A 23,218-nucleotide genomic window follows, 5' to 3' on the forward strand; every position below is an offset into this window, starting at 1 on the left:
TGCCTCAGCCTCCCGAGTAGCTGGGACTACAGGCGCCCGCCACCTCGTCCGGCTAGTTTTTTGTATTTTTTAGTAGAGACGGGGTTTCACTGTGTTAGCCAGGATGGTTTCGATCTCCTGACCTCGTGATCCACCCGTCTCGGCCTCCCAAAGTGCTGGGATTACAGGCTTGGGCCCCCGCGCCCGGCCTTTTTTTTTTTTTTTGAGATGGAGTTTCATTCTTGTTGCCCTGGCTGGAGTGCATTGGTGCAATCTCGGCTCACCATAACCTCTGCCTCCCAGGTTCAGGTGATTCTCCTGCCTCAGCCTCTCGAGTAGCTGGGATTACAGGCATATACCACCACACCCAGCTAATTTTGTATTTTTTAGTAGAGACAAGGTTTCTCCATGTTGGTCAGGCTGGTCTCCAACTCCCAGCCTCAGAGGATTTGCCCACTTTGGCCTCCCAGAGTGCTGGGATTACCTTTCTTTGTATTTCATTGATTCTGTTTATGAAAAGATACCTGTGTTCATTGATTTTCTGCTGAGAGTAGAGCTACAGATATCATTCTGCTACCTCAACCTAAGGAGGCGGCCAAGCAGTCGAATCACGCCTGGCCGAGTCTGATTATTAATAAAACTGCATTTGGGCCGGGCGCGGTAGCTCACGCCTGTAATCCCTGCACTTTGGGAGGCTGATGCAGGCGAATCACAAGGTTAGGAGTTCAAGACCAGCTTGGCCAATATGGTGAAACCCCATCTCTACTAAAAATACAAAAAAACTGACTGGCATGGTGGCGCAAAGCTGTAGTCCCATCTACTCAGGAGGCTGAGATAGGAGAATTGCTTGAACCCAGGAGGTGGAGGTTGCAGTGAGCCAAGATTGTGCCACTGCACTCCATCCTGGGTAATAGAGTGAGACTCTGTCTTAAAAACAAACAAAAAAAAACCCACAAAAAACTGCATTTGCGGTCGGGTGCCTTAGCTCACGCCTGTAATCCCAGCACTTTTGGGAGGCCGAGGCGGGCAGATCACCTGAGGTCGGGAGTTTGAGATCAGCCTGGCCGACATGGGGAAACCCCATCTCTACTACAAATAAAATAATTAGCTGGGTGTGTTGGCTGGCACCTGTAATTCCAGCTACGGGAGGCTGAGGTTGCGGTCAGCCAAATTCGTGCCACTGTACTCCAGCCTGGGTGATAGAGCAAGACTCTTGTCTCAAAAAAAAAAAAATTCTGCATTTGTATAATTGCCTTGTTCTTTTCCAGAGTCAGATTGAGGCAGAGCTGAATAAACATTGGCGGCGATTGTTAGAGGGTCTTTCTTACTACAAACCTCCCAGGTATGGCAATTCCAGGCGTCTGGTTAAAGTAATTCCCCTAAGGAAGCTGGCATGGATGAAACCATCCTCCTGTATGATTTGATGATATTGTAGGGTTATGTATACCAGAGATAATACAATTTAGTTTACCAATGGAAAAGAGTAGGTTACATTTGTTTTTTTTTTGTTGGCTGAAAGAAAAGGAAATTCCTTCTAGAAATACAGTATTGTAGAATATAATTATGACCTATGTGTGGGGATGAGGATTTATTAAACATTCAATGAATTTTGTAATATTTTTTCAGAATCCACAGTGTCTGTGTGATCACTAATTGGTGGGAGATAGCACGATGATACTAACAACTGACACTTGTGTAGTGTTAACTATGTAACAATTATTACTCTAAACACCTGACTTATCAAAAGTTATTTAATCCCCACAACACCGCTTTGAGATAGTTACTACTTTTATTTTTTGGGTGAATATATAGATCTTTGTATTGGGGAGTGGAAAACACAGTAATAAAATATAGAATAGTTACAAATAAAGAGAATACGGCTTGTAGGGCTGGGCCTATTTGATCTTGATTCCTAGTCCAGATCTCATTCTATTATGCATCATAGTCGAAGTCACGCTCATTTCCCTTCGACTTTTGTACTTATTTTGAATGTATTACATCTTTACCTTCCATTTTCATTCCCTTAGGTTAACGATGAACTTTTCCTTGTTATTCATCTGTTAACTCTTCCCCCGTAATTAACTTGAAGTAAATCCCAGATACCTTGTTATTTTATCTGCAAATACTTGACTATGTATCTAAAATACATGGACTTTTAAAAAAGATAATCACTATATTATCACATTTAGGTACTCTTATCATTGTTTCCATTTTACCAATGGGGAAACTTAGGCACAAAGCGGTTAAGTAACTTGCCATGGTACAACTAGTAAGTGATAGAACCAGGATTCGAACCTGGTGGTCTCATTCCAGTGTCTGTTTTTTGGGGGTTTGTTTTGGGGGATGGAGTTTTGCTCTTATCGCTCAGGCTGGAGTGCAGTGTCACAATCTCAGCTCACTGCAACCTCCACCACCCAGGTTCAAGTGATTCTCTTGCCTCAGCCTCCTGAATAGCTGGGATTACAGGTGCCCACCACCACGCCCAGCTAATTTTTTTCTATTTTTAGTAGAGATGGGGTTTCACTATGTTGGCCAGGCTGGTCTTGAACTCCTAACCTCAAGTGATCCTCCCACCTCAGCCTCCTAAAGTGCTGGGATTACAGGTGTGAGCCACCGCTCTCGGCCCCAGTGTCTGTTATTTTGTTGTTGTTGTTGTTGTTGTTGTTTTTGAGATGCAGTCTCCCTCTGTCGCCCAGGCTGGAGTGCAGTGGCACGATCTCGGCTCACTGAAACCTCCACATAATGGGTTTAAGCAATTCTCCCGCCTCAGCCTCCTGAGTAGCTGGGATTACAGGCGCCCGCCACCATGCCTGCTAATTTTCGTATTTTTTGTGGAGACGGGATTTCACCATGTTGGCCAGGCTGGCCTCAAACTCCTGATCTCAAGTGATCTGCCCGCTTCATCCTCCCAAAGTGCTGAGATTACAGGCGTTAGCTGCCATACCCAGCCTACTGTTTTCTTTACTATCTTTTTTCTGTTCCAGAATCCAACCTAGTTGTCAAGTGCCTGTAGTCTCCTCTTAGCTGTGACGGTGTCTTAGTCTTACCTTGATTTTCATGACCTTGAACAGGTTTGAGGACTGGTCAGTCCTCAAAGGATGCCCCCAATTTGGGTTTGTCTGATGTTTTTCTTATTATTAGACTATTAGGGGTTGTGAGTTTTGGGAAGAATACCCAGAGGTGAGGTGCGCTTCTTTTTTTTTTTTTTTTTTTTTTTTTTTGAGACGGAGTCTCGCTCTGTCGCCCGGGCTGGGGTGCAGTGGCGGGATCTCAGCTCACTGCAAGCTCCGCCTCCCGGGTTTACGACATTCTCCTGCCGCAGCCTCCCGAGTAGCTGGGACTACAGGCGCCCGCCAACCTCGCCCGGCTAGTTTTTTGTATTTTTTTTTTTTTAGTAGAGACGGGGTTTCACAGTGTTAGCCAGGATGGTCTCGATCTCCTGACCTCGTGATCCGCCCGTCTCGGCCTCCCAAAGTGCTGGGATTACAGGCTTGAGCCACCGCACCCGGCTTCTTTTTTTTTTTTTGAGATGGAGTTTCTCTCTTGTTGCCCATGCTGGTGTGCAGTGGTGCGATTTCAGCTCATTGCAACCTCTGCCTCTTGGGTTCAAGTAGTTCTGTCTCAGCCTCTCTAGTAGCTGAGACTACAGGTGCATGCCACCATGGCTGGATAATTTTTGTGTTTTTAGTACAAACATGGTTTCACCATATTGGTCAGTCTGGTCTTGAACTCCTGACCTCAGGTGATCCACCTGCCTCAGCCTCCCAAAGTCCTGGGATTACAGGCGTGAGCCACCCGGCCTGGCTGAGCTACACTTCTTACCACATCATAGCGGAGAGTACATGCTGTCCACATGAAATCACTGGTGATGTTAATTTTGGCCACTCAGTTAAGGAGGCGTTAGACAAGTTTCTCCTCTGTAAAGATACTTTTTTCTCTTTTCCTACTTTATTTTTTGGAAGTGAGTACTAAATATAGCAATGTCCAGCTAATTTTTTTCATTTTTGGTGGAGGTGGGGGGTCTCACTTTGTTGTCTAGGCTGGTCTCAAACTCAAGCTACCCTCCTGCCTCGACCTCCCAAAGTGCTGGGATTACAGGCATGAGCCATTGTGCTGGCCTTTCCCTATTCTATTTATTTATTCATTAGTTTATATCAGTATGGACTCAAATATATTTATTTTATTTATTTTATACTTTGTTTATACCTTGTTTCAGCTTTGGCCATTGGGCATTCTTTTATGTTGGCCTCTCTCCTTTGGGCGTGTCCTTCCTTTTTTCTTTTCCTTTTTTTTTCTATTAAGTTATCTCCTACCAAAAGGACTTTGGTTTTTTAAGCCCTTCTGTACTTTCTTTCACTATAAGATGCTTCAAGATTTTCTTGGCCGGGCGCGGTGGCTCAAGCCTGTAATCCCAGCACTTTGGGAGGCCGAGACGGGCGGATCACGAGGTCAGGAGATCGCGACCATCCTGGCTAACACTGTGAAACCCCGTCTCTACTAAAAAATTCAAAAAACTAGCTGGGCGAGGTGGCGGGCGCCTGTAGTCCCAGCTACTCCGGAGGCTGAGGCAGGAGAATGACGTAAACCCGGGAGGCGGAGCTTGCAGTGAGCTGAGATCCGGCCACTGCACTCCAGCCCAGGCGACAGAGCGAGACTCTGTCTCAAAAAAAAAAAAAAAGATTTTCTTGTATTTTCCTTGCCCTGGCTCTAGAATCAACCAATTCTCCAAGGAATGCTGTTATTAGATAATGGTATTGTAAAACAGGATCTGGGTGCTGCATGTGCCTGCTGCTATTGGAGTATTATATAACTTCTAGGCCTTGTCAGTCGACAGAGCTATTACAGATAATATGTATGTATGCCACAGACCTGGTTTTAAATTTTAGCAATTGTTTATTAGCTGTGGGATTTTTGGTAAGTTATTTACCCTTTCTAACTGTTGGCAATTCCGTTTGTAAAAGGGGAATAGTGATGTTTGCCTTTCAGGGTAGTAGTAAGGATCAAAAATAATGTAACTTAATGTATTTACAAATAACATTGTTATAACTGTAATTTAACCACTTTTGTTTGTTTGTTTGTTGTTATTTAGGCTTAACCAGTTCTGTGTTATGAAGTCTGTGGAGGTGAATGTGTGTGTGTGTGTGTGTGTGTGTGTGTGTGTATTTTATAGGCATCTGAAGAGCAGAAAAAAGTCTGTAGTGAAAATATTTTAAAATATTTTTATTTTAAACTCAGTGGGCTATTGAGAATGAAGAAATGATTCACTGTTCTTTTCATAGTCCAAGTTCAGCTGAAAAAGTGAAAGCTAATAAAGATGTAGCTTCACCATTGAAGGAACTGGGTTTAAGAATCAGCAAGTTTTGGTGAGTAAAATTAGCACTCGCTCAGTTTATTACTTGCAGTGTGGATGTGCATGGTTGTGTTGCTAGTGATAGTGAAAATTCAGTTTATTTTTGTTTTGGGAATTAAATTGAACATGTTGTGTTTTATAAATACCCAGGTTGTAACTCTTCTCCCTAAAAGTTGCAAGTCAAAAGTTGCCTGATCCATTTACTGCATATCATAGGGTTTTCTTCACCAGACATGTGGTGGTCTTTAAGGTGACTAAGATTGTCATTTCAGAAACTCACATCATGCCTACTGCTGTATTAGAGTGCTTGGTGAATAAGCATCGTTGTTTCTGGCATGTACATTTAATTGTAATAAAAATTGTATGTCAGTGACTGGCTCTTGTCTTCCATTAGAGTCAGAATTGTTATGTTGAATGAATCTTGGAGTAGCATTTTTGTTTATTCAAGTCCTGTGTTCATTGTAGAAGACAAATCTTTAAATGCTCTGCATCCTGTGTGCGACTTCTGAGCTGAAGTGGCTGTTCCTCACTTAAAATCTCTTGTGTTTCAGGGTCTTGATGAAGAACAGAGTGTGCAGTTACTCCAGTGTTACCTGCAAGAGGACTACAGGGGTACTCGGGACTCAGTAAAGGTTTGTGGTTTTTATGTCAGCTCCTTTCTGCTGCCTTTATCCTTTTTCCCTGTTAGTTTTAGATAATGAAGGGTTTTGGCACCAATTCTTTTATCAGTGGTAGGTGATCAGGTACAGTCATCTTCAGGAAAGACCTACTAAAGGCTTTAAAAAAACATAACCTGGGTGCAATGGCTTGTGCCTGTACTCCCAGCTTCTTGGGAGGCTGAGGCAGGAGGATCACTTGAGCCCAGGAGTTTGAGGCTGCAGTCAACTGTGATCGCACTGCTGCACTCTAGCCTGGGCAAAAGAGTGAGACCCCATCTCTTTAAAAAAATAAAGAATATGTATGCACATAAGCTGAGATCTGTCTTCATACTTGGAGGAGTGGAGAGGTCAAAGACTGACATGTTAATCATAGAATCTTGGGCTATTAGAGGTGGTAAGGATTTGGTAGAATTTCTAGCCTGACCAGTCCCTCATTTTGGATAAGAGGACTGAGGCCAGAGGAGAAGGGAAGGGATTTGAGCACAAGTTTGGGTACATTTGAGTAGAAAATAAGGTGGAAAGTATATGTAGAAACAAATGTGCAATTATAATCTTGAAGGATGAAGTGAAGGTATGTATCTTTTTTTATTACTTGAGTTTTGCCTAAAAGATGGACTCTTAACTGCTCTGTTTTTCTTTTCAGACAGTACTGCAAGATGAGAGGCAGAGCCAGGCCTTAATCCTGAAGGTCAGTAGTAGTCACCCTTTCTATTCTTTGATGTAAAATTGAGTGACAGCTTCTTGATCTCATTTTCCTGAGCATTGCTGGCTTTTGACTCTTCTGTTGGATAAGCATGGAGGTTTTTATGAAGAAGCATATTAACTCATTTGTGAAACGATACTTTTGTTTGTTTGTTTGTTTGTTGTGTTTTTTGAGACAGAGCCTCGCTTTGTCGCCTAGGCTGGAGTGCAGTGGCGCGATCTCGGCTCACTGCAAGCTCTGCTTCCCAGGTTCACGCCATTCTCTTGCCTCAGCCTCCGGAGTAGCTGGGACCACAGGCGCCTGCCACTGCGCCCGGCTTATTTTTTGTAGTTTTTTAGTAGAGACGGGGTTTCACCATGGTCTTGATCTCCTGACCTCGTGATCTGTCCGCCTTGGCCTCCCAAAGTTCTGGGATTACAGGGGTGAGGCACTGTGCCTGGCCGAAACGATGCTTTTATCCACTGGACCCAGTAGAGAGGTTTCTCCCAAGGAGATTCTTCAGCTGCTGGTGGTGAGAACAAGTTCATGGATATTTTTCCTCTAGGTCTAAGTCCAACAGGATTAATTTGTATTTCTTTATTCTTCAGTCCCTTTCCAGCAACCTTCTCACTTAGGATCTCATGTTAAAATGGAATTTGTGACTTCTGAAGAAGTTTCCTATTTTATATTTAGTGAGAACTAAGTACATTAGTTACAAGCAATTAGGACCTATATCAGTGGAATTTTATATTTGTTTTATGTGTTTGGCCTGCCAGTTGATAGCATTGAGTGCTACATGAATGCTCTGAGAAATCATACTAGAAAACATTTTTGGAAACTTCTATATATTATTAAACAATAATTCCTTTCATCCTGTATATCCTGGTTTATGAAAGTCTTTTGCTTTATTTTGGCCTAATTCAGTATGTTTGCATTTCTGTGGTTCCTTATTTATATAAATTTAACTTTTCCATCCATATCTTTAAGTGAAATTATCAATAAATTTAAACTTGAGTTTCCTGTGTGCAAAGGTAAGGAACTGATTTTGAATCTTTGGGTTCCTCAGATTGCAGATTATTATTATGAAGAAAGAACCTGTATTCTTCGTTGTGTCTTACACCTTCTCACTTACTTCCAAGATGAAAGACACCCCTATAGGGTAAGCTTGTTTAGTCCTCTTGGTTCTCTTTACACTGTATCATCTTAATAATTTTATTAATATTATTTGAATATTTACCTTTTATTCTAGGTATAATTTACTCTCTTGATTTTTTAAAGGTTGAATATGCAGACTGTGTTGATAAATTGGAGAAGGAACTAGTTTCAAAATACAGACAGCAGTTTGAAGAGCTTTATAAAACTGAAGCACCAACTTGGGAGACACATGGAAATCTCATGGTATGTGGTTACTGTGCTCTCCTGTAACTCTTTTGTTTTTTGAGATGGAGTCTCACATTGTCACCCAGGCTGGAGTGTAGTGGTGCGATCTTGGCTCACTGCAACCTCCATCTCCTGAGTTTAAGCCGTTCTCCTACCTCAGCCACCCAAGTAGCTGGGATTACAGGCACCTGTCACCACGCCCAGCTAACTTTTGCATTTTTAGTAGAGACGGGGTTTCACCACCTTGGCCAGGCTGGTCTCGAACTCCTAACCTCAGGTGATCTGCCCACCTCAGCCTCCCAAAGTGCTGGGATTGCAAGCGTGAGCCACCACACCTGGCCTGGAACTCTTAGGAGGATTGTACACCCTTGCTTATAGAACTGCAAGTTAAATTATGTATTCATTCATTTAAAACACACAGATTATCTTTTTTTTTTTTTTTTTTTTTGAGACGGAGTCTTGCTGTGTCGCCCAGGCTGGAGTGCAGTGGCCGGATCTCAGCTCACTGCAAGCTCCGCCTCCCGGGTTTACGCCTCCGGAGTAACTGGGACTACAGGCGCCCGCCACCTCGCCCGGCTAGTTTTTTTGTATTTTTTAGTAGAGACGGGGTTTCACCGTGTTACCCAGGATGCTCTCGATCTCCTGACCCCGTGATCCACCCGTCTCGGCCTCCCAAAGTGCTGGGATTATAGGCTTGAGCCACCGCGCCTGGCCTTTTTTTTTTTTTTTTTTGGTGAGATGGAGTCTCCCTCTGTTGCTCAAGCTGGAGTGCAATGGCACAGTCTCAGCTCACTGCAACCTCTGCTTCCAGGGTTCAAGTGGTTTTACTGCCCCAGCCTCCCAAGTAGCTGGGTTTACAGGCGCCTGCCACCACGCCCAGCTAATTTTTTGTATTTTTAGTAGAGATAAGAGATATGGTTTCACCATGTAGGCCAGGCTGGTCTTGAACTCCCGACCTCAGGTGATCTGCCTGCCTTAGCCTCCAAAAGTGTTGGGATTACAGGCGTGAGCCACTGCGCCTGACCTAGATTATCATTCTTTTTTTTTTTTTTTTTTTAGACGGAGTCTCACTCTGTCGCCCAGGCTGGAGTGCAGTGGCCAGATCTCAGCTCACTGCAAGCTCCGCCTCCCGGGTTTACGCCATTCTCCTACCTCAGCCTCCCAAGTAGCTGGGACTACAGGCGCCCGCCACCTCGCCCTAGCTGGGACTACAGGCGCCCGCCACCTTGCCCGGCTAGTTTTTTGTATTTTTTAGTAGAGACGGGGTTTCACCGTGTTAGCCAGAATGGTCTCAATCTCCCGACCTCATGATCCACCCACCTTGGCCTCCCAAAGTGCTGGGATTACAGGCTGAGCCACCGCACCCGGCCTAGATTATCATTCTTGAGAAAAGTTTGAACATGTCATATAAATCAAAATATTGATGACATTAATTAGTAGTACTTAATTCTGACTTTGACTTTTTTGCAATCCCATTACTTTCATTTCTTACCTAAAATTTGTTTAGTGGTTAATAGAATTCTGAACTTAATATTTCATCTTATTATTTTCTGCTCAGTGTGTAACACCAGTCTGATTATTTTATCCTAATTTCTAAACCAGTTTGCATCTATAGATTGTAGCGTGACCTTGTTTGTTTTAAAAATAATACATTCTTATTAAAACACATAAAAAACACAGCTACTTAAAAAATAGTTAATGGATGAAAAGGGTCCGTTCATACATATAACATTCCTGTCCTTGGAGAGTTTGCAGTCAGAAGCATGAAATTGTAATACAAGCCTAAAATTCCCGGGAATAAGTTTAGGACAATTTAAAATCTAAATGAAGAGAACTTTAAAAATGCTATAAAAGGTGTAAAAGAAGACATAACTGAGGCTGGGCACAGTGGCTGTAATCCTAGCACGGTGGGAGGCCAAGGCAGGCAGATTACTTTACGTCAGGAGTTCGAGACAAGCCTGGCCAACATGGTAAAACCCTGTTTCTACTAAAAATACAAAAATTGGCTGGGCACGGTGGCTCAGACCTATAATCCCAGCACTTTGGGAGGCCAAGGTGGGCGGATCACTTGAGTCAGGAGTTCAAGACCAGCCTGGCCAACATGGTGAAACCCCATCTCTACTAAAAATACAAAAATTAGGCGAGTGTGGTGCACCCACCTGTAGTCTTAGCTACTCGGAAGGCTGGAGTGGGAGGATCACTTGAGCCCAGGAGACAGAGGTTACAGTGAATCAAGATTGTGCCACTGTATTCCAGCCAGGGTGACAGAGCAAGACTCTGTCTCAAAAAGAGGAAAAAACCATAAAAAATAAAAATGCAAGCCTGGCCAATATGGTGAAACCCCGTCTCTAGTAAAAATACAAAAAAAATTAGCTGTGCATGGTGATGTGTGCCTCTCATCCCAGCTACTCGGGAGGCTGAGGCAGGAGAATTGCCTGAACCCAGGAGGCAGAAGTTGCAGTGAGTCGAGTTTGCGCTACTGCACTCCAGCCTAGGCAACAGAGCAAGGCTCTGTCTCAGAAAAATAAAATTAAAATACAAAAGTTAGCTGGGCGTGGTGGCATGCACCTGTACTCCCAGCTACTCAGGAGGCTGAGGCGGGAGAATTGCTTGAATCCAAGTGGTGGAGATTGCAGTGAGCCCAGATGATGCCATTGCACTCTGGCCTGTGCAACAGAGCAATCTCTGTCTCAAAAAAAAAAAAAAAAAAAAGACATAACCAAAGGGAAAGACACACCATATATATATTTTTTTTGGGGATGGAGTTTCGCTCTTGTTGCCCAGGCTGGAGTGCAATGGTGCAATCTTGGCTCACCACAACCTCTGCTTCCCAGGTTCAAGTGATTCTCCTGCCTCAGCCTCCCAAGTAGCCGGGATTACAGGCATGCGCCACCACACCAGGCTAATTTTGTATTTTTAGTAGAGATGGGGTTTCTCCATGTTGGTCAGACTGGTCTCGAACTCCTGACCTCAGGTGATCCGCCCGCCTTGGCCTCCCAAAGTGCTGAGATTACAGGTGTGAGCCACCACGCCTGGCCTACTATGACACATCATACTCTTTTTTTTGAGACGATGTTTTACTCTTGTTGCCCATGCTGGAGTGCAGTGGCATGATCTTGCTTTACCACAGTCTCCGCCTCCCAGGTTCAAGCACATCTCCTGCCTCAGCTTCCTGAGTAGCTGGGATTAAAGGCATGCGCCACCATGCACAGCTAATTTTGTATTTTGAGTAGAGATTGGGTTTCTCCATGTTGGTCAGGCTGGTCTTGAACTCCTGACCTCAGGTGATCTGCCTGCCTCAACCCACCAAAGTGCTGGGATTATGGGGGTAAGCCATTGGGCCCGGCTGACACACCTTTTTTTTTTTTTTTTTTTTTTTTGGAGACGGAGTCTCGCTCTGTTGCCCAGGCTGGAGTGCAGTGGCATGATCTCAGCTCACTACAACCTCTGCTTTCAAGCGATTCTCCTGCCTCAGCCTCCCGAGTAGCTGGGATTACAGGCATGCCACCATGCCCAGCTAGTTTTTTGTACTTTTAGTAGAGACAGAGTTTCACTGTGTTAGCCAGGATGGTCTCACTCTCCTGACCTTGTGATCCACTGGCCTTGGCCTCCGAAAGTGCTGGGATTACTGGTGTGAGCCATCGCACCTGGCCTCATTGTGGTTTTAATTTGTATTTCCCTGATGACTAGTGATGTTGAACATCTTTTCACGTGCTTATTATACCTTCTTCAGTCAAGTGTCTGTTGACTTTTTATCCCGTTGTTTTTCGTGGATGTTTGTCTTACCAAATTGTGAGAGTTCTTTATATACAGTATTGTAGATGTAAGCTGTTTACCAGATAGATGTTTCACAACTATTTTCTTTCACCTACTGGCTTGTCTTTTCCCACCTTAACTCTATCTTTCTTTTTCTTTTTGAGACAAGGTCTCGGTTTGTCCCTCAGACTGGAATCCAGTGGTGGGAACCTGGTTCACTGCAGTCTCGACCTCCCTGACTCAAGTGACCCTCCTGCCTCAGCCCCACAAGCAGCTGGGACTACAGGCGGGTACCACCACACTTGGCTAATTTTTTTTTTTTTTGTAGAGATGGTTTTGCCATGTTGCCCAGGCTCGTCTTAAGTTCCATAGCTCAAATGGTTTATCTGCCTTAGTGCCTCCCAAAGTGCTGAGATTACAGGCATGAGCCACACTGCTCCTAGACTGTATCTTTCCAAGAACCAACATTTTAATTTTAGTGTTTTGTTTTGTTTTGTTTTGTTTTGTTTTGTTTTTGAGACAGTCTTACTCTGTCACCCAGGCTGGAGTGCAGTGGCACGATCTTGGCTAAGTGTAATCTCTGCCTCCCGGGTTCAAGGGATTCCCCCTGCCTCTAGCCTCCCAAGTAGCTGGGATTACAGGCATGTGCCACCACACCTGTCTTATTTTTGTTATTTTTAGTAGAGATGAGGCTTCGCCATGTTGGTCAGGCTAGTCTCACTCCTGACCTCAGGTGATCCACCTGCCTCAGCCTCCCAGAGTGCTAGGATTACAGACATGAGCCCCCTCGCCCAGCCAAAATTTTAAGTTTTGATAAATTTTTTTTTCAGTTTTGTCTATTATGGCTCCTGCCTTTTGGAGCTTATCCTTAAATGTTTGATAGAATTTACCAGTGAAGCCATCTGGGCCTGGAGTTTTCTTTGTGGAAAGGCTTTTAATTATTTTATTTATTGATTAAATTTTTTTTGATCTCTTTTTAAAATTTTCATCAAGTTTCTAACAAAGTTTTAAATACTGAATTGTTTTCCTTGATTGATACGGAGCTATTCAAGTTTCCTATTTCTATTTGGGACAATTTTGGTAATTTGTGTCTTTTAAGGAATTTGTTCATTTCATTTCACTAGTGAAATGTATTTACCTAAGGCTGTTCATGTTATTTTCTTATCCTTTTACTCTCTTTGGAGTCTAGTGCTGTGCCCTTACTCATTTCTGATAATGATAGTTTTGTCTTCAATTTTCTTTATTTAAAAAAAATTTTTTTTTGAGACGGTCTCTTTCTGTAGCCCAAACTGGAGTGCAGTGGCGTAATCTTGGCTCACTGCAACCTCCACCTTCAGGACTCAAGTGATTCTTGTGCTGCCTCAGCATCCCAAGTAGATGGGAGTACAGGTGCGCACTATTAAGCTCAGCTTTTTTTTGTATTTTAGTAGAGACAGGGTTTCACCATGTTGCCCAGAGTGGTCTCGAACTCCTGAGCTCAGGTGATCTGCCCCGCTCAGTCTCCCAAAATGCTGGGATTATAGGCATGAGCTACCGCGTCCGGCCAGCTTTCTTTATTATGATGTTTTATATTTAATTGATTTCTGTTCTGTGTACGTGTGTATATATATATATGTAATTTTCACTCTTGTTGCCCAGGCTGGAGTATAATGGTGTGATCTTGGCTCACTGCAACCTCCGCCTCCGGGTTTAAACTATTCTCCTGCCTCAGGTTCCCAAGTAGCTGGGATCACAGTTGCCCACCACCACGCTCAGCTATTTTTTGTATTTTTAGTAGAGACGGGGGTCTCACCATGTTGGCCAGGCTGCTCTTGAACTCCTGACCTCATGATCTGCCTGCCTCAGCGTCCCAAAGTGCTGGGATTACAGGCGTGAGCCAGCATGCCCGGCCTCTCTCTCTTTTTTTAAAATCGATTTCTGCCTCTGTGTGTGTGTGTGTGTGTGTGTGTATACCCAGCCTTGTTCTTTATTTTATATATATATTTTTTTCCTCTCTTTTTTATTTTTATTTTTTCGAGACGGAGTCTTGCTCTGTCACCCAGGCTGGAATGCAGGGATGCGATCTCGGCTCACTGCAATCTCCGCCTCCCGGGGTTTACGCCATGCTCCTGCCTCAGCCTCTCAAGTAGCTGGGACTACAGGCGCCCGCCACCACGCCTGGCTAATTTTTTGTATTTTTGGTAGAGACAGGATTTCACTGTGTTAGTCAGGATGATCTTGATCTCCTGATCTCGAAATCCGCCCGCCTTGGCCTCCCAAAGTGATGGGATTATAGGCGTGAACCACCGCCTGGCCTCCTCTCTTTTTTTAATGGATGTGTGTGTGTGTGTGTGTGTGTGTGTGTGTGTGTGTGTGTGTGTTGGAAGTCTCACTCTGTCACCCAGAGTGAGACTCTGGATTTAATGTGCAAATATTGGATGTTTTTCGTAAATATCTTTTTTTTGTTTTTTTTTTTTAGATGGGTTCTTCCTCTGTTGTCCAGGCTGGAGTATAGTGGCACAATCACAGCTCACTGCAGCCTTGACCTCCTGGGCTCAGGTAATCCTACTACCTCAGCCTCCCAACTAGCTAGGACTACAAGCATGCTCCAGGTTTTGCCCTGTTGCCCAGGCTGGTCTTGAACTCCCGGGCTGAAGGGATCTGACCACCTTGCCCTCCCAAAGTGCTGGGATTACAGGTGTGAGGTACTATACCAGACGAAACATCTTACTGTTCCCAATGTTTTTATTTGGTTCTTTTATCTGAAAACACATTTTTTGTCATTTTAGTCTTCTAAAATTTACTGTCTCATGTTTTATGGCCTACCCTATGATCTTTCTTGGTGATTGTACCTGTACACCTGGAAAGAATGTCTAGTTTTGTCAGTTGAATAGTATGATTTTATTAGCAAGGGATTGTTAATAATCTAAATGCTCATCCAAGTGATCAGGTTAAATAAATGATGGCATTTATATGCAGTGGAATACTATGTAGTATTAAAAATATTGAGGGTATTAGTTGAATAATCTATAACATATCCACATAATGAATTATTATGCACATAAAAGGATTAAAAATAGGGATTTTGTGTGTGTGTGTGTGTGTGTGTGACAGAGTCTGACTGTGTCACCCAGGCTAGGGTACAGGGCCATGGTCGTAGCCTACTGCAGCCTCAACCTCCCTAGCTCAAGCGACTCTCCTGCCTTAGGCTCCAGTGTAGCTAGTATTACAGGCATGCACCTCTATGCCTGGCTAATTTTTAAAAACTTTTTGTAGAGATGAGTCTCGCTGTGTTTCTCAGACTAGTCTTAAACTCCTGGACTCAAACAATCCTCCCACCTTGGCCTCCCAAAGTATTCAAGTGTTAGGCTCATAGATGTGAGCCATTAGGCTTATAGATGTGAGCCACCCTGCTAGTCCAGAAAATTTTTACTATATCTTTATAGGAGATAATTTTTAAGATACATTGTTGTGGCTGAGTGTGTGGTGGCTCAGGCCTGTAATCCCACCACTTTGGAAGGTGAAGGTGGGAGGATTGGTTGAGCCCAGGAATTCAAGACCAGCCCTGGCAACATAGCAAGACCTTGCTTCTACAAAAAATTTAAAAAATTGGCCAGGTGTGGTGGCTCACGCCTGTAATCCCAGCACTTTGGAAGGCCAAGGTAGGCGGATCACCTGAGGTCAGGAGTTCAAAACCAGTCTGGCCAAGATGGTGAAACTCTGTCTCTACTAAAAAGAAAAAAATTAGCCAGGCATGGTGGCAGGCGCCTGTAATCCCAGCTACTCGGGAGGCTGAGGCAGGAGAATCACTTGAACTTGGGAAGCAGAGGTTGCAGTGAGCCAAGATCGTGCCATTGCACTCCAGCCTGGGGGACAAGAGTGAGACTTCATCTCAAAAAAAAAAAAAAAACAAAAATTAAAAGAATTAGCCATGGCCGGGCACTGTGGCTCACGCCTGTAATCCCAGCACTTTGGGAGGCTGAGGTGGGTGGATCACGAGGTCAGGAGTTCGAGACCAGCCTAGCCAACATGGTGAAACCCTGTCTCTACTAAAAATACAAAAATTAGGTGGGTGTGGAGGCGTATGCCTGTAATCCCAGCTACTTGGGAGACTGAGGCAAGAGAATCGCTTGAACCTGGGAGGCGGAGTTTGCAGTAAGCCGAGATTGCGCCATTGCACTCCGGCCTAGGTGACAGTGTGAGACTCCGTCTCAAAAAAAAAAAAAAGAGCCAGACATGGTGCTAAACTGTAGTTTCAGCTACTTGGATGGCTGAGGCAGGAGGATCGCTTGAGCCCGGTGGGTCAAAGCTGCAGTGAGCTGTGATCATAGCAGTGCATTGTGGGTGACAGAGCGAGACCCTCTCTCAAAAGAAAAGATATATTGGTTGGCTGAGCACAGTGGCTTACGCCTATAATTCCTAGTACTTTGGCCTCCCAGGAGGATCTATTGAGGCCAGGAGTTCAAAACCAGCCTGTGCAACTTAGCAAGACCCTTTCTCTCCCAAAGATTTAAAAAAAGAAAAAATGAGCCAGGCGTGTTTGTGCTCACTTTTAGTCCTAACTACTTGGGAGGCTCAGGTGAGGGGGTGGCTGCCATGAGCTATAATTGTGCTGCTGCACTCCAGCCTAGGTGATAGAGTCAGACCCTGTCTCTTAAAAAAAAAAAAGCCAAAAATCTGTCTCTTAAAAAAAAAATCAAATACGGGCCAGGTGCAGTGGCTTGGGCCTGTAGTTTCAGCTATTTAGGAGGCTGAGGTAGGAGGATCAGTTGAGTGTAGGAGTTTGAGCAGCCATAATCTGCCACTGCACTCTATCCTGGGTGACAGATTGAGACCCTTTCTTTAAAAAATGTTTTTTAAGTACTGTTTTTAATCTCACGTTATTTCTCTGCCATTTTTTCTTCATCGATCGTACAGACAGAGCGCCAAGTGTCTCGCTGGTTTGTTCAGTGTCTTCGGGAACAGTCCATGCTGCTAGAAATTATTTTCCTTTATTATGCATACTTTGAGATGGCACCCAGTGACCTACTTGTATTAACCAAGATGTTTAAAGAGCAAGGATTTGGTAGTAGGCAGACCAATAGGCACCTGGTGGATGAGACTATGGATCCTTTTGTAGATCGGATTGGGTAAGTCAGTGAATTGAACATCATGGAACTTGTAGTGTTTAGAGCATTGATACTATAGTGGTATGAAAGCAGGTTGGGGGTAGGTGTACTTTTCACTTAATGGGTGGGGAAATAGATAGGTCTACTACCACGTTCCCTTTCACACAGGGAGTAAAGACTGGGATTGAGAGAGGGCCCTCAAAATGAGTATTGTAATCTGCTCTTTTACTTACTGTCTTCATTTAAGGGGTTCATCCATTCAACAAAAATTCGTTGAACAACTATTGTAGGCCAAGCCCTATGCAAATGCTAACAAGATAGTGATAAATAAGGCATATATGCTCACTGTTCTCTTTCAGGTGATAGTCTATGGACTTTAAATTTCTTGTTTTTTCTATATTTATGACCATGGATATATCCACAATCGGGGGCCTGGTCACTCTGTCAGCAAAGATACATACGAGTTAATTTTGTGTGTCTGTGTGGTATAGATGGGGTCTCACTTTGTTGTCCAAGATAGTCTTGAACTCCTGGCCTCAAGTGATCCTCCCACCTCTGCCTCTCAAAGTGTTAGGATCATAGGCATGAGCCACCATGCCTGGCCCAATAGGTTTTTTTGATATTGCTGTGTCTTATATCTCACCTTTGTCTCTAGTGAGTTTCAGAACAGGATATATAACATGATGATACTGTTTTTCTTTCTAGCTACTTCAGTGCCCTCATCCTGGTGGAGGGCATGGATATTGAGTCCTTACATAAGTGTGCTTTGGATGACAGAAGAGAACTGCACCAGTTTGCGCAGGATGGGCTTATTTGTCAGGTGAACTTGGAATAGGCTCTTTTTTTTTCCAGAGGGTTTATGTTAGTAGTAGCTTTCAACTACTGACCTGCTGCATAACATTTTCAGTGTTGTGGGACTCTACATTGTTCAGTGATGTGGAGGTTCTACAATGTTTTTGTTTTGTTTTGTTTTTTTGAGACGAAGTCTTGCTCTGTCACCATGCTGGAATGCAGTGGCGTGATCTTGGCTCACTACCATTTCCACCTCCCCAGTTCAAGTGATTCTCCTGCCTCAGCCTCCCAAATAGCTGGGATCACAGCTAATTTTTGTATTTTTAGTAGAGACTGGTTTTCACCATGTTGGCCAAGATGGTCTCGATCTCCTGACCTCGTGATCCTCCTGCCTCAGCCTCCCAAAGTGCTGGGACTACAGGCTTGAGCCACCGTGCCCAGTCTGTTTTGTTTTTTTGAGACAGAGTTTTGCTCTGTCACCCAGGCTGGAGTGCAGTGGTGCCATCTCAGCTCACTGCAACCTCCACCTCCCAGGTTCAAGTGATTCTCGTGCCTCAGCCTCTGGAATAGCTGGGATTACAGGCACACGCCACCACGCCCGGTTACTTTTTGTATTTTTAGCAGAGATGGGGTTTCACTATGTTGGCCAGGCTAGTCGTGAACCCCTGACCTCAAGTGATCCACCTACCTCAGCCTCCCAAAGTGCTGGAATTACAGGCTTGAGCCACTGTGCCTGGCCTCAACAGTGTTAAACAGTTGATTAGACCTGGAGGAAATCTCAGGTTCATCAGTCATCTATACTAAGGTGATAATTGAATCTGTGAGAGTGATTCATTCATGGAGATGGAACAAGGACAAAAGAGATCCAAGGAGAAAACCCTGGGGATTGACTGCATTTAGGGAGCCTGTGAAAGAAAAGGAAAGGGGAAAAACATTGAGATGAGATGGTTAGGAAGATAGAAAATGAAGACAGATTGTAGAAAGTTTGAGAAGGATCAGGGTAAAATTTCGAAAGAGTGTCTATTTTAACATGCATTTTATAATCTTAAGACTACATAAAATTAGTAGACAAATTTTGTGGGTAAAAGGAAGAGTAATTGTAATTGAGGAGTTTATTAGTGAGGTGACTGGGGGTTTGAGAAAAGTGAAATATCAGAATGAGAGAGTGAGGCCACTCTTTATGACTTGCTTATTGAGCATGATGAAGAATCTGGTCGAGGGATATTGACGCTTTCTGTTCAGAGATGTAGATGTGTTTTCTTCTCTCACTAGGATATGGACCATTTAATGTTGACCTTTGGGGACATTCCACATCATGCCCCGGTTCTTTTGGCCTGGGCTCTCCTCCGTCACACTCTGAACCCAGAAGAGACAAGTAGTGTGGTCCGGAAGATAGGTGGCACAGCCATCCAGCTGAATGTGTTTCAGTACTTGACCCGATTGCTCCAGTCACTTGCCAGTGGGGGAAATGATGTGAGTTTAAGGCTCTGGGTGGTGAGCATGGGAGTGAGCTGGCAGAAGCATTTTAATAATGTAATAGTTATAATGGTGGTGTGGATAATGGGATCATGTTGTAACCTTTCGAGAGCATTTAGACATCATCAGACGTTGTTTGAAATGTTTATGAACATTATCTTATTGAATCTTTCTTTGTGTTAAAGATTATCATTCTGTTTTACACATTAGGAAATTGAGACTCAGAGAGATGTAATTTGCCCAAAGCAACAAAAATAGCCAGTAAATGGTAGATAAGGTTTGAACTCTTTGCCAGTAAATTATATCTTAAGAAGTTAGCTTTGGCCATATTGACTGGAGAAGTCACTTTCAGGGGACTTAATCAACTGTAACAAGATGAATTAGAAATTCTCTTGAGTCTTACGTTGGGGTTTGAGTGACATAGTTTAGAGAGCTTGTTTGTTTGTTTATTTTTGAGACAGTCTCGCTCTGTCACCCAGGCTGGAGTGCAGTGGCGCGATCCTGGCTCACTGCAACCTCCGCCTCCCAAGTTCAAGCGATTCTCCTGCCTCAACCTCCCAAGTAGCTGGGACTATGGGTGCTTGCCACAACTCCTGGCTACTTTTTTGTATTTTTAGTAGAGATGGGGTTTCACCATCTTAGGCAAGCTGGTCTTGAACTCCTGACCTTGTGATCTACCTGCCTCGACCTCCCAAAGTGCTGGGATTACAGGCGTGAGCCACCGTGCCAGCTAATGAGCTTGTTTTGACGCGGTAAAATGAAACCTCAGGTTCAGCAATTATTTTTTCTTTTTCTTTTCTTTTTTTTTTTTTTTTTGAGACTGAGTCTTGCTCTATTGCCCAGGCTGGAGTGCAGTGGAATGACCTCAGCTCACTGCAACCTCTGCCTCCTGGGTTCAAGTGATTCTCATGCCTCAGCGTCCCAGGTAGCTGGGATTACAGGCACCTGCCACCATGCCCGGCTAATTTTTGTATTTTTAGTAGGGATGGGGTTTCACCATGTTGGCCAGGCTGGTATCGAACTCCTGATCTCAAGTGATCTGTCCGCCTCGGCCTCCCAAAGTTCTGGGATTACAGGTGTGAGCCACCGTGTGCGGCCAGATCAGCAATTATTTTACTCCTTGGTTGGTATGCATTTGCCCAAAGGAGTTGAAAAGATATCCACACAAAAACATACACACAGACATTTATAGCAGCTTTATTCATAATTAGCAGAACTCGGAAGCAACTAAAAGGTCGTTCAGTAAGTATAACTAAACTGGCGTACATCTAGATGATGGGATATTTATATACTGCCAAAAAGAAATGAGCCATCAAACCATGTAAAGACATGGAGAAAACATTAAATGCATATTAGTAATAAATGAAGCCAATCTAAAAAGGCTCCATAGTATATGATTCCAACTATGTGACATTCTGGAGAAGGCAAAACCATGGAGACTTTAAGGAGAATAGTGGGGCCGGGCGCGGTGGCTCAAGCCTGTAATCCCAGCACTTTGGGAGGCTGAGACGGGCGGATCACAAGGTCAGGAGATCGAGACCATCCTGGCGAACACGGTGAAACCCCGTCTCTACTAAAAAAATACAAAAAACTAGCCGGACGAGGTGGCGGGCGCCTGTAGTCCCAGCTACTCGGGAGGCTGAGGCAGGAGAATGGCGTAAACCCAGGAGGCGGAGCTTGCAGTGAGCTGAGATCTGGCCACTGCACTCCAGCCTGGGCTACAGAGCGAGACTCCGTCTCAAAAAAAAAAAGAGAGAATAGTGGGTTGCCAACGGTCTAGTGGAGCAGGCAGGAGGGCTGAATTAGGTAGAACACAGAGGATTTTTAGGGCAGTGAAGCTATTCCATGTTATACTACAACGATGGATACATGTCATACTTGTCCAAAAATCCATACAATGTACAACACAAGAGTGACCCTTAGTGTACACTGTGGACTTTGTGTGATAATAGTAATGCCAATTAAAGTTCTTCAGTTGTAACAATTGTACTGTTTTGGTAGGATGCTATTTACATGTGGAGGCAAAGAATATATGGGAAATCTTTGTACTTTTCTGCTCAGTTTTGCTGTGAACCTAAAACTGCTGTACAAAACAAAGCCAATTTAAAAGAAAGAAGGCCGGGCGCGGTGGCTCAAGCCTGTAATCCCAGCACTTTGGGAGGCCGAGACGGGCGGATCACGAGGTCAGGAGATTGAGACCATCCTGGCTAACACGGTGAAACCCCGTCTCTACTAAAACTACAAAAAACTAGCCGGGCGAGGTGGCGGGTACCTGTAGTCCCAGCTACTCGGGAGGCTGAGGCAGGAGAATGGCGTGAACCTGGGAGGCGGAGCTTGCAGTGAGCTGAGATCCGGCCACAGCACTCCAGCCTGGGCGACAGAGCGAGACTCCGTCTCAAAAATAAATAAATAAATAAATAAAAAGAAAGAAAACTCACCAGCAGGCCCTGCTTGTCGCTGGTTGGCTTGTCTTGGTGGCCGTTCAGGTGCTATATCAATTCCCATTACCATATGCAGACTGTTTTCTGTAGGCTGGATATGGTTTTCTTCCCCACTCAAACTTTGATGATTTTGGCAATAATTCTTTTTGATTTTATTCTTGACTTCGTTGTAATATTTGTGGTTCCTGCTTCCTCTTTTCTCCCTTTGTCTTCCTGAGCTTGTAACTAAATTAGGAAAATTATGAAGCTTCAGATTTCCTTTCCGTTTGTTTACAAAGAATATATGAATGCGATAGGATTATGTTGAACCTGGGGAAGAGTTGTGTTACTCAGAATGATTCACTGACTCCTTTCTCATTCCAGTGCACCACCAGCACTGCATGCATGTGTGTCTATGGACTGCTCTCTTTTGTTCTGACCTCGTTGGAGCTGCACACATTGGGCAATCAGCAGGTAGTGTCTGGCTTTCATGAAGCTGTCTCTACTGCCCAGCTTTGCAATCAAGTCCCAAAAATATATCCCCGTTGGATCTGATACTATTTACCTCATGTGTTAATTTGTTTACTAGTGTTCTTTTTTTTTTGAGATGGAGTCCTGCTCTGTCGCCCAGGCTGGAGTGTGGTGGCACGACCTTGGCTCACTGCTACATCCGCCTCCTGGGTTCAAGCGATTGTCGTGTCTCAGTCTTCTAAGTAGCTGGAATTATAGGCGTCCGCCACCTTGCCCAGTTAATTTCTGTATTTTTTGTAGAGACAGGGTTTCGCCATGTTGACCAGGCTGGTCTTAAACTCATGACCTCAGGTAATCTGCCTACCTCGGCCTACCAAAGTGCTGGGATAACAGGTGTGAGCCACTGTGCCTGGCCTTGTTTTCATTTACTGTTATATAGGTGATAAATGTTAATTGTAAAAAAAAAACAGAAAATGCTGATAAAAAGAAAAAAGGATGATCCTATCACATAGATAACTTGTTAACATTTTGATGTATTCCCTTCCATTTTCCAGATATGTATATAGGTGAAAATAGAGTAATTCTTCTCTAGAAATGGAACAGCCATGGATATACTGTTTTTAAAATTTCTGTTTATTTTATTTATTTATTCTTTTTTTTTTTTTTGAGGCGGAGTCTTGCTGTGTCGCCCAGGCTAGAGTGCAGTGACGTGATCTCGGCTCACTGTACCCTCTGCCTCCTGGGTTCAAGCGATTCTTCTGCCTCACCCTCTGAAATAGCTGGGATTAGAGGTGCCTGCCACTGCGCCCGGCTAATTTTTGTATTTTTGGTAGAGATGGGGTTTCACCATCTTGGTCAGGCTGGTCTCAAACTCCTGACCTCATGATCCACCCACCTCGGCCTCCCAGAGTGCTGGGATTACAGGTGTGAGCCACCGCGCCCGGCCCTGTTTATTTATTTTTTAAGAGACAGGGTCTCAGTATGTTGCCCTGAACTCTAGTTGAACTCAAGTTGCCTTGAACTCTAGGACTCAAGTGGTCTTCTCACCTCGGCTTCCCAAATATATACCATTTTGTAACCTCATTTTTTTACTCTGTGGTACATCTGTCCCAGACATTTGTTGGTGCTAGTAAGTCTTCCGCAGTGGGATTTTTTTTTTTTTTTTT

General features: G+C 44.0%; 1 protein-coding gene across 1 annotated transcript in view; it reads left to right on the forward strand.

The window, feature by feature from the left end:
- The window catches only part of NUP188 (nucleoporin 188), a 71,933-nt gene that overhangs the window by 10,005 nt on the left and 38,710 nt on the right, over positions 1–23,218 (forward strand). Inside the window, exons 3-12 of the mRNA XM_017848283.1 lie at positions 1,248–1,321; positions 5,259–5,342; positions 5,881–5,961; positions 6,632–6,676; positions 7,737–7,829; positions 7,949–8,068; positions 16,703–16,914; positions 17,599–17,713; positions 18,958–19,158; positions 21,966–22,055. Coding sequence (XP_017703772.1) covers positions 8,066–8,068; positions 16,703–16,914; positions 17,599–17,713; positions 18,958–19,158; positions 21,966–22,055 — 621 coding nt within the window. The 5' untranslated portion in view covers positions 1,248–1,321; positions 5,259–5,342; positions 5,881–5,961; ... (1 more) ...; positions 7,737–7,829; positions 7,949–8,065. The remainder of the gene's footprint in view (positions 1–1,247; positions 1,322–5,258; positions 5,343–5,880; positions 5,962–6,631; positions 6,677–7,736; positions 7,830–7,948; positions 8,069–16,702; positions 16,915–17,598; positions 17,714–18,957; positions 19,159–21,965; positions 22,056–23,218) is intronic.

The sequence above is a fragment of the Rhinopithecus bieti genome, unplaced genomic scaffold (genome assembly GCF_001698545.2).
Source record: "Rhinopithecus bieti isolate Rb0 unplaced genomic scaffold, ASM169854v2 scaffold_29388, whole genome shotgun sequence".
In the NCBI taxonomy this organism is placed as follows: domain Eukaryota; kingdom Metazoa; phylum Chordata; class Mammalia; order Primates; family Cercopithecidae; genus Rhinopithecus; species Rhinopithecus bieti.